The 14,232-nt window shown below is 41.2% G+C and overlaps 1 protein-coding gene across 10 annotated transcripts in view; it reads left to right on the forward strand.

The window, feature by feature from the left end:
- Nucleotides 1-14,232, forward strand: part of FRMPD1 (FERM and PDZ domain containing 1) — a 144,997-nt gene that overhangs the window by 92,392 nt on the left and 38,373 nt on the right. For 5 of the 10 annotated variants that reach the window (XM_070250739.1, XM_023629690.2, XM_070250740.1 and 2 more), the window contains exons 3-4: nucleotides 12,670-12,827; nucleotides 13,623-13,725. In XM_070250739.1, coding sequence (XP_070106840.1) covers nucleotides 12,670-12,827; nucleotides 13,623-13,725 — 261 coding nt within the window. Of the gene's footprint in view, nucleotides 1-12,669; nucleotides 12,828-13,386; nucleotides 13,726-14,232 lie in introns of all 10 variants that reach the window. The other 5 variants (XM_070250744.1, XM_070250742.1, XM_070250743.1 and 2 more) reach the window with 3 other exon arrangements.

Genomic DNA, 14,232 nt, shown 5'->3' on the forward strand with positions numbered 1-14,232 from the left:
TAACTGTAATTTCCTTGGAGTAGAGTCAATAGTACCACCTACCATGCAGTTGCTTGATCAAGAAACCTGGGAGTCATCCTAAATTTTTCTCTCTTCCTCACATTCTGTATTCACCCCATCAGCTGCTCCTGTCAGTCCGCTTTCAAACATACCTCAGTCCTCTCCCCCTCTGTGTCCCTGGGGGCACTGCCGTGGTCGCTCACTCTCTGCTCCAGCCGTTTCTCCTGCAAGGCCCTTTATGAGCTGGCCCTGGTCTGACTCTCCAGCCTCCCGTTCTTCCTCCTGCTTCCTCGGCACCTTGGGTCCCCCTGTTTGTTTCCTTCAGAGTACTTACCCCCTCACCACATTTTATAACAATGTATCCATTCTTTACTTATTCCTTGTCTACCTCCTCACCTGTTTATTGTGTGACCTTCTCCCCCAGCCCTCCTGTGGCACACGAGACCCAGGATCAGGATGGTCTTGTTTTACAAAGTATCTTCAGCTCTGGAAGAGTGCATAGTATGTAATAGATGTTCAATAAATTTTTATTAAGGGCTTTCATAGTAAGGGACTATATTATTTATTAAAATATATTTAAATTTTACATCCTTCCTTCTTCTAAAAGGAATTTTTGATGGCTTACAGTTTTAAAACATGTAGAAAATTTTAAATAAAGACTAGAAATGTTATAAATAGATTGCAAACCAATTAGACATAGGCTTTAGCATTTGAGTACCAACATTGGCTCTGAATTCCCTGATAGCCAGGGCAAGAAATGAAAGAAGTGCATTGAAATGTTTTCTGTAGTCTAGAAAGAGGAAGCATTCACGAGTAGTCGTATAGTTTTACATGCATATTTTAGCAATCCTGCTATTTTTTTCAGACTTTTAAAAGCTTCCAATCATTTCAGCCATTTGTACTTGCTTCACTTGTAACTGCCATTTTTCCATAACGTTTAAACTTTCTCTCTGACTATTGAATTGTCTAGGAACAAATGAGTCAAAAATAACTATTACCATTTCCAAATGTTACTAAACAAATTGATAACACCTTTTTTTTTTTTGAGGACGATTAGCCCTGAGCTAACATCTGCTGCCAATCCTCCTCCTTTTGCTGAGGAAGTCTGGCCCTGAGCTAACATCCGTGCCCATCTTCCTCCACTTTTTTTTTTTTTTTTTTAATATGTGGGACACCTGCCTCAGCATGGCCTGATGAGTGGTGCCATGTCCACACCCAGGATCTGAACTGGTGAAACCCTGGGCCACCGAAGCAGAGTGTGCGAACTTAATCACTCGGCCACGGGGCCAGCCCCAATAGACTTTATTTTTAGTGAAGTTTTAGGTTTGCAGAAATATTGAGCAGCAAGTACATAGCGTTTCTATATACCCCCTTCCTGCCCTTGGCCACATACACAGTTTCCCCTACAATTAACATTTTGGTGTTTAATGTGGTCTGTTTGTTACCACTGATGAGCCAATACTGATACATTATTCTTAGCTAAAGTTATAGTTTACATTGGGGGTCACTCTTTGTGTTATACATGATATGGGGTTGTTTGGGGTTTTTTTTTTTTTGAGGAAGATTAGCCCTGAGCTAACATCTGCTGCCAATCCTCCTCTTTTTGCTGAGGAAGAGTGGCCCTGAACTAACATCCGTGCCCATCTTCCTCTACTTTATATGTGGGATGCCTGCCACAGCATGGCTTGCCAAGCAGTGCCATGTCCACACCTGGGATCGGAACCGGCAAACCCTGGGCCACTGAAGCAGAATGTGCGCACTTAACCGCTGCGCCACCGGGCCAGCCCCCAAATTGATAACTTTTATGAACCTCAGGTAATGTTAGAGCTTTATAATGCATCTTAAAATGGGTGTTTTCAAAGTTGCTTTGATTCAGGCAGCAGCACTCAGTCTGAGTGAGTGTGCACCTGGGGAGACGCAAGCTCAGTGGCCCCTATAGCTGCAGGGCTGCGGGATTACCCAGATGTGCTGAAATGACTGCTCTCACTACTTGCCCCCACATTCCAATACAAGAATAACATTTACAGTCAGTGAGAGACAAATCATCTCTGTGACATGTGTTGAATGTCTGCATATGTAATACAATACAAACTACTTAATAAAAGCTGCAACATGGTGACATTACGTCATAAAATAATTTTTAATCATTTTGCTTTGATCTAAATTATCTTTTTAACAGCTTTGTATAACTGCAGAAGTGATAAAATGAGACTTAGATTATAGTATACTTTTTCACTTAATTATACCAATTTTTTTCTCTCCTACAAAAGTTTCGGTTTTTATGTTAACTACATAAATGGTATTCTCTTGGTGAATTTCTTTGATTGCTTCTAAGCTTAGAAAATCCTCACCCAATAATTAAATTAATTAATTAATTTTCAATTTAATTGTTCAAATTATGTAGTTCAAATTATTTTGTATTTAATTCTTTAATTTGGAGTTTATTTTAGCATAGGCTATGAGTGAAGGGCTAACTTGGTTTTTTCCCAGGTAGTAAGTAGTTGTTTGCATCACCGTTAGCTGTGAGTAATCCTTTCTTCACTGATTTGGCCCCTCGTTTATCGTAGATGAAATTCCTTCTATGGTGGGAGATTGGATCTCTTTCTAGGCACGCTGTTCTGTTCCCTTGAGCCAGCTGCCTGTTGTCACACACCTGTCTTAAAACTATTTACATTTAGTATCTGTTAAGCTAGACTTTTATTGCTCTTCATTTTCAGTTTTTACTCTTACCTGCCTATTCTTCCATGTGAAATTTAGAACAATTTTGTTGTTCTATTAAAACAAATCGTCATAAGATTTACTGAACTCTCTCATGGTTCATCTGGGAGTGTTTGCTTTATAGGGCAAGACTTAGAGAAACATACAGAGCTTAATGCAACTTGATGCCTTCTTCTTCGTGCTTGGTTTTGTCCTCAGGGCTTAAAAGACTTCTTTCAACTTACCTTGAATCTTAAAACTGATGAACACACTTGTACCTGTCTGCACACACGTGCACACACACACAGGCATACCTGTGCACAAATGTGCACATGCACACACACAGGCATCATGGCACCTTAGTCTCAGAAGCCTTGTTGTTGGTTTTACATGCTTTTCAAATCTACTTGTTCATTATAATCATAAATAGCCTATTTACTAATTATAGGGATGGAGTTATTTGACCTTTCGAATATTCCTAATGATGTAGAAAGACTATTTCAGGTCCCAGTTTTTTGCTGCTTTTTGACCCATGGGCATAGGTGAAAAGATTCGAGGAGGACGGGCTGGCTGGAAGTTCCGGCACTGCATCTGCAGTAATGGGGTAAGTTCTCCTCGCAGCTCTAGGCCTTTGCCCTTTAGCACTGTACTCACAGCATGTGCAGTCAGTGCTCCCTGGAAACTGTCACAGCCTCCGCAGAGCCCTGGGATATGACTACATGCTAAATTTCTTCCTAGTACGGACCACTACCTGTATTCTTTCTTGAATAAACTTTAGATTAAAAATCCAGCTTATACCAAACTTTAGCGTTTTAAAATCACTCAAGCTGAACATAACACAGTGTTTAAACCAAGATTCAAAGTGGTTTCTCCACATCCTGCTGGAACTCAGGTGAATTCTTTGTTGTTACAAGATTGAGGTGAAATAGGTTGGAACTTGTATCAGAGAGCAGATAAAAAGCCGGAGAATATTTGTGGCATAATCTATTTCCATCTGGTGTTTTTCCTTTTTTGTCATTATTGATCAGCTCATATGAAATTATGACCCATAAAATAAAGGATTAGTCTACATGAGACTGTTTTTGTGATAAATTGACCATGTTTTTCTACTTCTCCCTCAGGCCGGATCCAGTTATCTGACAGGAATTCCGTTGGGGTAGCCATAGGTCTTATGCTGGTCCAATGTAAAATCATAGGGATCGCCTCAGATTGAGGAATGAGCCCACACGAAGGCAGCAGACACAGGCTTTTGGATTGTCAGCGCTCAGTTTGATATTTATAAGATGCTTCAGAGGAGGAAATCTTGCTACAGAGCTCATTTCCTTCAGCTCCCCGTCAAATATTGAACCTTCTCTGTGAGGAGAGGCCACAGTTTGGTCATGTTCTTAAGCAAGCCCTCTCCAAACAAAAGCTGAAATGTGGGCTTCAGGGAAAATGTCAAATCGAGACTTTGGGCCAAAGCGACCGATGCTGCCCAGGGATGAGGCCCCACAGCCCCGTTTATCTACAGTTGTTGAGGAACCCCACTTATGCCCATTCTTCATGTGTTTGTATTGTAAGCATTTTTCTCCCAGGATCTTATTTTTTTAAATTGATTTACTTATTTTCAACAGCTTTATTGAGATATAGTTTATACACAATACAATTCATCTACTTACAGTGTATCATCCATTGCTTTTTAGTGTACTCACAGAGATGTACAACCATCACCACAAGCAATTTTGGAAGATTTTCATCACCCCAAAAAAACTCCGTGCGTATTAGCAGTCACTCCCCAGTTCCCCCCAAAACACTCCTGCCTCCAGCCCCAGGAACCACTCATCTACTTTCCGTCTCTCTAGATTTGCCTATTCTGGATGTTTCACATAGATGGAATCATGCAATATCTGTCTTTCATGGCTGGCTTCTTGCACTTAGCGTAGCTTGTTCAAGGTGCATCCGTGTTATGGCATGCATCAGTATTTCATTCCTTTTTATTGCTGAATAACAATCTGCTACGGAATATTTTCTTTGTCATTTCATCAGTTGTACATTTGGCTTCTTTCTGCTTTGGGCTTATTGTGAATTATATCACTGTGAACATTAGTGTGCAAGTTTTGTGTGGACTTCTGTTTTCATTTCTCTTGGGGATGTACCCAGGAGCGGAATTTCTGGGTCACGTGGTATTTAATGTTTAGTCTTTTGAGGAACTGACAGATGGTATGAGGGTTCCATTTTCTCCACATCTTTGCCAACGCTTGACTTGTCTTTTTGATTATAGTCATCCTAGTGGATATGAAGTGGCATCGCATTGTGGTTTTGATTTGCATTTCCTAAAGGGCTAAGCATCTTTTCATGTGCTTATTGGCTGTTTGTATATCTTTTCTGGATAAATGCCTATGCAGATCCTTTGCCCCCTTTTTAATTGGGTTATTTGTTTTTTTTGTCTGTGTTATAAGAATTCTTTGTATATTCAGGTTTATGATTTACAAATATTTTCTCCCCTTCTGCAGATTGTCTTTTCACTTTTGCAACGGTGCCTTTGGAGCACAAAAGTTGTAATTTTGATGAAGTTCAATTGATCTATGTTTTCATTTGTCACTTGGGCTTTTGGTGTCATATCTAAAATGACACCAAGGTCACAAAGATGTACTCCTGTATTTTTTCCTAAGAGTTGTATAGTTTTAGCTCTTACATTTAGGCCTATGATCCATTTTGAGTTAATTTTTATGTATATGAAGAAGTAGTTATAAGCTTTTATCACTTAAATTTCTCCTTAAGTTTTCCTATCCTGATATGCAAGTTTTATTTATTTATTAATATTTATGTATGTCATTGAAATTGCCCATTCAAGCCATCCGTCTCATCTCGGATGCCATTCTCTACCCCTCCGCTCCTTAGAAAGGTGGCTGCTCTGCAGAGCTGGCGTAAAGGAGACATATTTCTTTCTAGTTTTGTAATTCTCTCTTTTGACCTTTTTGAAATTTAATACTTTGTATGGTGTTCAGTACCACAGCGTGGTGATTTTGTCACCGTGTTGAATTATTTCTGGCTAGCCAACTAATATCTGAAAAGATTTTCTAGAATTTTTATTCAGTTCATTGGTGAAGACGACTCCAAGCAGTTCTGACTGTTGCCTCTCTGACAGGAGCAGATGAAGATTATGGTCCATAGAAGAGAAAGAGAGCACGTGTGTATGCACGTGCGTGTGTGTGCACATGCGTGTGTGTGCTTGCTTGGCCCCTTGATCCTTGTTCTTGCAGCCGTCTTTAGTGTTTAAGAGCTCAGGCTCCCATGTCAAATCATCCAGGCTCAAACATGGCTCTTTTAAGACTTCTAGGCCTCAAGTTTTCTCATATTCTGGAGGCCCACTCTACATTATATTAAACGTCATGTATAAAATATAGCCACATCTCAAATATTTTATATAACTGTATAAAATTTGACAAATTGACATAAAGGTACATTTTTAGGTATTTATTCTAGCGTCTATTAATTACAGTTTTAAAGTTTTAAGTATGTCTGGGACAACTTTGACATGAAAATTTACTTTTTAACTAAATTTTATGAAATTTGAGTATTTGTGGTGAAAACATAGTGTCTTAATTGATATGCTCTGTAAGTGTGAAATATATATGGATTTTGAAGACCTAATATGAAAAAAAGTGTGAAATATCTCATCAATAACTTTTTAATATTGATTACATGTTGAAATGATAGTATTTTGGATATATTGGGTTAAATAAAAATATATTATAAGAATTAATTTCCCGTTTTTTTTTCCTTTTTTCATGTGGCTATTAGAAAACTTACTTTAAAGAAAGTAGACCGAGTTTGAAACCCTCTCCTCAGCTTAGTCACATTCAAGTCTCTCAAAGCAAGATTCAGTCTCCTTATCTATAAAATAGGGATTATAATCATACCCACCTCACAAGTTTGTTGTGAGGGTGAAGTGAGTGAGCAATAAAAATAAGTCAAGGAGATCTCGTCAAGACGGCGGTGTAAGCAGACTCTGAACTCACCTCCTCCCACGAACACAACCAGGTTACAACTATTTTGGAAAAATTACCCTGGATAGAAGACTGAAAACTGGATAAAAAGAACCCCCACAACAAGGGACAGTCCTAAGGCGGAAGAGGCAGTAACTCCGGCAGGAGAGGCAAAAAGCCACCTTTGGGAGCAGTGGAGCTTCTCAGCTGGCCAGGCGGGAGCCACCCTAAGGTACGCAGCCCTCCCTAGAGGAGTGAGGTCTGGAGCGGGGGCGATATTGTGGTAAGCATCCTTCAGACTTAGGCCAACTGAGACAGGGGTCTTCCTCTCTGGCTTCCCTGGCTATTGACTGCAGCGAGGACACCCCCAGAAAAGCTATCCACCGAAAGCCGAAAAGACCTGGGTCTTAAAGGGCCCACGCACAAACTCACTCATTGCAGCAACCTAAAATCACCAGAGAGAAGGCTGACAGTCCTTTGGTGAAAAGAGACTCACCTGGTGGGCTCTGGGGGCATCTTGGTGAGAGGAGGGACCTCTCCGGAGACTGAGTCATTGGTGGGAGCCATTGTTCTGACCTGGTCCAGGCCTGCTGACACGGACCCCGGTGGGCGCCATTGAGGTTCTTCCCTTGGCTTGTTAGCCCAGCGGTCTGCCACACCCCCTAGAGCACAGATTTAATCCAGTTCAGCCAGGGCAGGCAGCCCACCGTAGGGACCGGCCCCACCCAACAGTAAGCCCTCAGGCTACTTTTCGGCCTGCATTGATTGGGTGCATTGATCCTCTACAGGCGGGTGGGTGTGTCTGCCTCTTTGGGGCAGGGCCTGTGTGAGGACCAGGTGAACTGTGGGGGACATTGGTGGAGAGATGGGGGCCTCTGCAGTGCAGCGTTAGGATATGCTCCAGCGGGTTGAGAAGTGTGCATGGACCAGGACTGTGTTGACGGTGTGTGTGGTCCTGTGGGGGGTGAGGCTTATCAGCGCAGAAGGCCTGTGCTTCACAAATAGCCATAAAAAGGATCAGCCCCACCTTCCAAAGCCTGAAACAATTGAGTGCTCCCATGCCTAGTGCCAGCCCCACTCAGCTGCACTCCTAAGAGAACTGACAACAGCCTTATAGGCCTGAGGCCTATCGCAACTGTAAGCCCCTGAGCCTGGCAACCAGCTACACTGGGTACCAACCCAATTAATGGGAAAACTGCAACAGGAGTGTGCTGATAGACTTTGTAGCTGATGGTGCTGAGGCTCCCCAAACTGGATTTACAAACAGCTGACCAAGGAAGGAAAGATTATACTCCCTGAGTACCTGCAATAAGAGCAACCCTGCTACAGCAGAAAGACACAAGTAGCCCACAAAGGGGTCACTCCTAGATCATTTGGACTGTTGACGAGAGGGAAGCACACTGCTGGGCCTCCTAAGGCATCTCATACATCTCCAAAATTAGGAGACATAGCTGACTCACCTAATACATAGAAATAAGCACAGAGAAAGAGGCGTAATGAGGAGACAAAGGAATACCTTCCAAGCAAGGGAACAGGACAAAAACCCAGAAAAAGGACTAAATGAAACAGAAATAAGTGACCTACTTGACAAAGAGTTCAAACAAAATATCATAAGGATGCTCACAGATATTGGGAGAATACTGGATGAACACAGTGAGCTCATCAGCAAAGAACTGAAAAATATAAAAAACCAATCAGAAATGAAGAATACAATACTGGAAATGAAAAATTCACTAGAGGGACTCCATAGCAGAGCAGAGGATGCAGAAGAATGGATCAGTGAGCTAGACAAAAAATTAGAGGAAATCACCCAAGCTGAACAGAAAAAAGAAAAAAAGAATTAGAATGAGAACAGTCTAAGGGAACTCTGGGACAATATCAAGCACACTAACATTCGGATTATAAGTGTCCCAGAAGGAGAAGAGAGAGACAAAGGGGCAGAAAATTTATTTGGAGAAATAATACATGAAAATTTTCCTAACCTGAGGAAGGAAACAGACATCCAAGTACGGGAAGCACAGAGAGCTCCAAACAAGATAAGCCCAAAGAGGCCCACACCAAGACATATTATAATTAAAATATCCAAAATTAAAGGTAAAGAGAGAATCCTAAAAGCAGCAAGAGAAAGGCCGCAAGTAACATACAAAGGAAAGCCCATAAGGCTATTGGTGGACTTCTCAGCCAAGACCCTACAGGTGAGAAGAGAATGGCATGACATATTTAAAATGCTAAAAGAAAAAAACCTACAGCCAAGAATTCTCTATCCCTCAAGGTTGTCGTTCAGAATGGAAGGAGAGAGAAAGAGCTTCCCAGACAAGCAAAAATTAAAGGAGTTTATCACCAAGAAACCAGTTCTACAAGAAATGCTGAAGGGACTTATTTAAGTGGGAAAGTGATGATCACAAATAGAGATTAAAAAAATTATCAAAAAAAAAAACAAAACCCGAAACCCAGGCAATAAAATCACTTGTAAAGGTGAAAATATAATAAAGGTAGCAGATTAACCACCTGTGAAGATAATATGAAGGTTAAAAGACAAATGTACTAAAATCACCTATTTCAATGATAAGAGGGTAATGGATAGACACACACTAAACAAGAGACTATATATGATTTCAAAAACATAAAATGTGGGAGGAGGGGAGTGAAAAAGTAGAGCTTTTAGAAAGAGGTCAAGCTAAAGAGTCAATCAACTTGATATAGATTGTTATATACATAGAATATTAAATAGCATCCTCATGGTAATCACAAATCAGAAACCTATCATAAGTAAGCAAAAAAGTAAGACAAAAGAAAACATATTACTAAAGAAAGCCATCAAACCACAAGGGAAAAGAACAAGAGAAAAAGAAAGGAACAGAGAAGAGCTACTAAAACACCCAGGAAAAAAAAAGTAACAAAATGGCAATAAATACATATTTATCAATAGCTACTTTAAACGTCAATGGACTAAATGCTGCAATCAAATGCCATAGGGTGGCCAATTGGATAAGAAAACAAGACCCGTGTATATGCTGCATACAAGAGACACACTTCAGACCTAAAGACACTCACAAACTGAAAGTGAAAGGATGGAAAAAGATATTCCATGTAAATGGTAAAGAAAAGAAAGCAAGGGTAGCAATACTTATATCAGACAAAATAGACTTTAAAACAAAAACTGTGACAAGAGACAAAGACGGGCACTACATAATGATAAAGGGAACAATCCAACAAGAAAATATAACACCTGTAAATATCTATACATCCAACATAGGAGCACCTAAATATATAAAGCAACTATTAACAGACATAAAAGGAGAAATAGACAGAAACACAATAGTAGTAGGGCACTTTAACACTCCACTAACACCGATGGATAGATCATCCAAACAGAAGATCAATAAGGAAATGCTGGCCTTAAATGACACATTAGAGCAGACGGACTTAGTATAGGGTATCCTCAGAAGATTAAGAATAGGTCTACCATATGATCCGGCTATTCCACTGCTGGGTATTTATCCAAAGAACTTGAAAACGCAAAGGCATAAAGATATATGCACCTGTATGTTCATCGCAGCATTATTCACAATAGCCAAGTCTTGGAAGCAATCTAGGTGCCCATCAAGGGACGAATGGCTCAAGAAGACATGGTATATATACACAATGGAATACTACTCAGCCATAAGAAATGATGAAATCCAGCCATTTGTGACAACATGGATGGACCTTGAGGGTATTATGCTGAGTGAAATTAGTCAGAAGGAGAAAGTCAAATACCATATGATCCCACTCATAAGTAGAAGATAAAAACAACAACAAACAAACACATGGCAACAGAGATTGGATTGGTGGTTACCATAGGGGATGGGGGGAGAGGGCAAAAGGGGTGATTAGGCTCACGTGAGAGGGGCTGGACTATAATTACTTTTTGGGTGGTGAAGATGATGTAATCTACACAGAATTCGAAATATATTATGATGTATATCTGAAAGCTATATAATGGTATAATCCAATGTTACTGCAATTAAAAAAATTAAAAAATTAAAAAATTCAGATCACTCTCTGGCACATAGTGCTCAATCAATATTTTTGCTGATTGTTGTTGCTGCTGCTACTGTTACCATCATCAATTTGTCAGAGTTTTTTTTAATCTGGAAGAATTTTTAATCAATATTACAAATTTGTATTTTTATTTAAAACTTATTTTTTAATATTTAGTCTTCCCAACCAGGAATGCAGCATAACTTTTGCCCAATTACTTGCCTTCCTTTATTGCATCAGCTCATTGAGAATGCCTGGCACTACATACACATTCAACTAATCTGTTTTTAATGAATTATTGAGTGCTTTTTGTAGCTGGTTTTGTGTTTTTTATCCTGCAACTCCACTAAACATTTTTTTAGTGCTAGCAATTCTCTTTGTGCATTGTTTTCTAGGTGTATATCATCATCTGTTAAAAAGACAAGAGAGTACATTTCCATTCCCTATGTATTACTCCTCTTATTATTTTCCTTCTCTGATGACTGTTACAAGCGTTTCTCCTGCTACATTAAGTAGGAATAGTGTCCAGAGTATCCTTTCTGTTCCTTTTTTAAAGGAACACAAATGTTGATTTTTGGCCTTCGGTGTAGTATATTGTTTATTATACTTAGGCTCTTTCATAGCTTTAAAGTTTTTTTAAATCAGGAATAGCTAGGGGTTTTATTCAGTATAAATTTTCACAGTTGTCTGTTTCTTCCCTCTCATTAGACCTATCTGCTAACACTTGTCAGTATTACCCATGTGATTGCCTAGAAGAAATCCTCTCTTTGCTCCTAAGCTGTGTGGGTCGATCATCATCTATTCAGACAGCCTAAAGCGGCTGTAAGCCAGGCTCTGAGGGGCTCCTTGATGGATAAGGTGCATGAGGCTTTGTACTTGGACTTATCACGTGCATTTTTGGCTCCATGAAGCAGTTTTTCCTATTTCCTGGTCCTTGTTGAAATGTGAGATCATTGTAAAGGACAGAGAGGTGATTTTCAGATAAGTGAGGTCCTGTTGCATTGGTCAGAGTTCCTGACAGTGTTTGGTAAATGGATGAGAATAAATGATGGATCTTACTGCAGAGCCCCGAGGGAGCTGTTACTCATCCACATTTCTGTTGTTTATAATGACAATAAACACCTCACCCCATCACTATTTGACCTTCCTCAGAAAGAACCACTGACTCTTGGAAAGTCGTCGATTGCCACAGACAGATGAAAAGTAGCTTGTGACTCACTTTGTGGTTTTGAGATAAAAAAATACAACTTTCAGTTTACCAGTTTTTAGACATATAGAGAACATATGTTTTTAAAGATTAATATAGAGGGAGACCTGGCTATCTGGGATTTCATATTGGCATCCTCATGGTTACAGAGTTAAAAGGGAAACAAAATTCATCATAAAGCAAGAAAGAGAAAAAAAATCACCAAAGAAACAATCCACCTATAAAATTAGTCGTCATCAGACATCCAAACTGAATAACTCCTTGTTCCTGTTCATGGTCCATATATTTCCTCTTCTGTGCCTCTCCTGAAGCAGTACCTCCTGCCTGATTGCCTGTCCATCCATCCATCCATCCATCTACGCATCTAGACATCCACCCAGATATACGTACACCCACCCGTCCATGCATCCATCCACTCAGCAGCAGTTATCACATACCTTCTGTGTGCCAGGATCTGGGCTGTGTAGGTGTACCCTGGACCTCTCAAACACCTCCTCTTACAGGTAGCCAATGCTTCCCTGATTCCCTCTCCCCACCTCCCAGAGGTGTTCTACTCCTTCTCTGAGTGCCAACAGCATTTGGTGACTTCTCATTTAGAACATGGTGCTGTGTTCTATTTGGTGTATTATCTACTGGCCTTTGTGTTTTCTTTCTGTCAAGAGGAAAGTTGGGGTCTGCTCAGCTCTGCATCTTCCTCCTCCAGGATCCCTGGGGCTGACCGGGTTTGTGGCCACATCCCCTCTCTCTCCCTTTCACACAGTCCTTCTCTTCCAGGGCTAAAGTTGCTGCTGCTGATGGGCCCCCCGGGATCCCAGCCCAGACCCTCACCACTGTGAAACACACAGTAAAAATAGAAAAAGATGCTGTCCTCCAGGACTATGGATTTCACATTTCCGAGAGCCTTCCCCTCACAGTGGTGGCCGTCACAGCAGGTAGGGGCTAATAGGAAATGAGAAAAGAGTTTGACTTTTTTGGGGGAAAGGGTCTTGTTCTCTTCCCATGTCTGTGTCCTATGACATGCAGAAAATACTACGCCAGGAAGTTAGAAAGGGTGTGCCAATTCTGTTTTGGGCTCTGCACCTTCCTTTGGTGCTGGGAGGGAGGGAGCCTCAAGTGCACATCCATGGCCTCAGCCAGGGCTTTGCCCCCTCTGGGGCCCCTGGCCCATCTCAGGGGCAGTGACAGTGTTTGGATCAGCCGGCCTTCCTCTTTGAGCCCCGCATGCTCCGAGCTGGGGAAGAGTTTCCGGTCAGACAGTAATAGACTCTATTGATTTGTTTTCGCTTGAGTCTTTGTGAAATATGGGCTTATCAGGGTGAAGAGGAGCAGGCTGGGAATGTCGAGTGTTTGTTTTCATACTTCAGCTGCGTATTTATGTTAGATCTAGGACTAGTTAATGTGTTAATTTTGATTTACACACACACCTGAGTCCTTAGAGATGAACGTAGTGGATTCTCTGGCCAGCTCCGTTGACTGAGGGGTTTCTGTTAGTCTTCTTTCCCAGGACAGTCTCCTAACATCCTTGAAGGTGATGGATGGAGGTACATTAGCCATGATTTCTAAGCAGGAAAACTGAGATCCACGTGAGCCCGAGGCTGGCCAGAGATGGGGGTGTGTGAGCCAGTGCCCTGGGGACTGGGTCAGGCTGCCATTCGAGTGTGCTGCTGTGACACACCCGCCTGGGCTCTCCTGGCAGGAGCACCAGTTACTGCTTTTCTGTCCGACAGGGGGCTCCGCTCATGGCAAACTTTTCCCCGGTGATCAGATCCTCCAGATAAACGACAAGTTTGCCGAAGACCTTTCCTATGAACGAGCAGCCGATATTCTGAGGTACTAAATTGTCTTCTATATCTTTTCTTAAATGCTCTTGCAGGTACAGCCTGGTTGGCATCTATGTAGTTTCATTGATCTGGTCCTCCCACCTTCTGCCTAGTGTCATTGTGATTTGTGTAAACGCCTCACTTTCTGCCTGGACTGTGTTCTCCTTGAGACCAGGACACAGTGGGCACTCAGTTGAATGAGTGGATATGGTCAGCACTGACAGTTGGTGGCCCTGGTTTTAAGATGGAGAACTGTCAGTGGTAGGCGTGAAAAGGACTAACAGGACATTTTATAAGCACATGTAGGCCTTGTCTTTTAAAATTTTCACTCAGTACTGTTTTAGTGACTTGAATATAAATACAGAAATGAGAAATTGATGAAAGTCAGCTTGAAGATACTTCAAGTTTGTACGTTAGTTTGTGCCTTTTTGGGAACGGCTGATCTGGTTTTGGGGTGGTTTTCATTTCTGAGGGCACATCATGGCAGCGCACACTGAGTAATAAGTGACAATAACAG

This window comes from Equus caballus, chromosome 25 (assembly GCF_041296265.1).
Source record: "Equus caballus isolate H_3958 breed thoroughbred chromosome 25, TB-T2T, whole genome shotgun sequence".
Classification (NCBI taxonomy): Eukaryota; Metazoa; Chordata; class Mammalia; order Perissodactyla; family Equidae; genus Equus; species Equus caballus.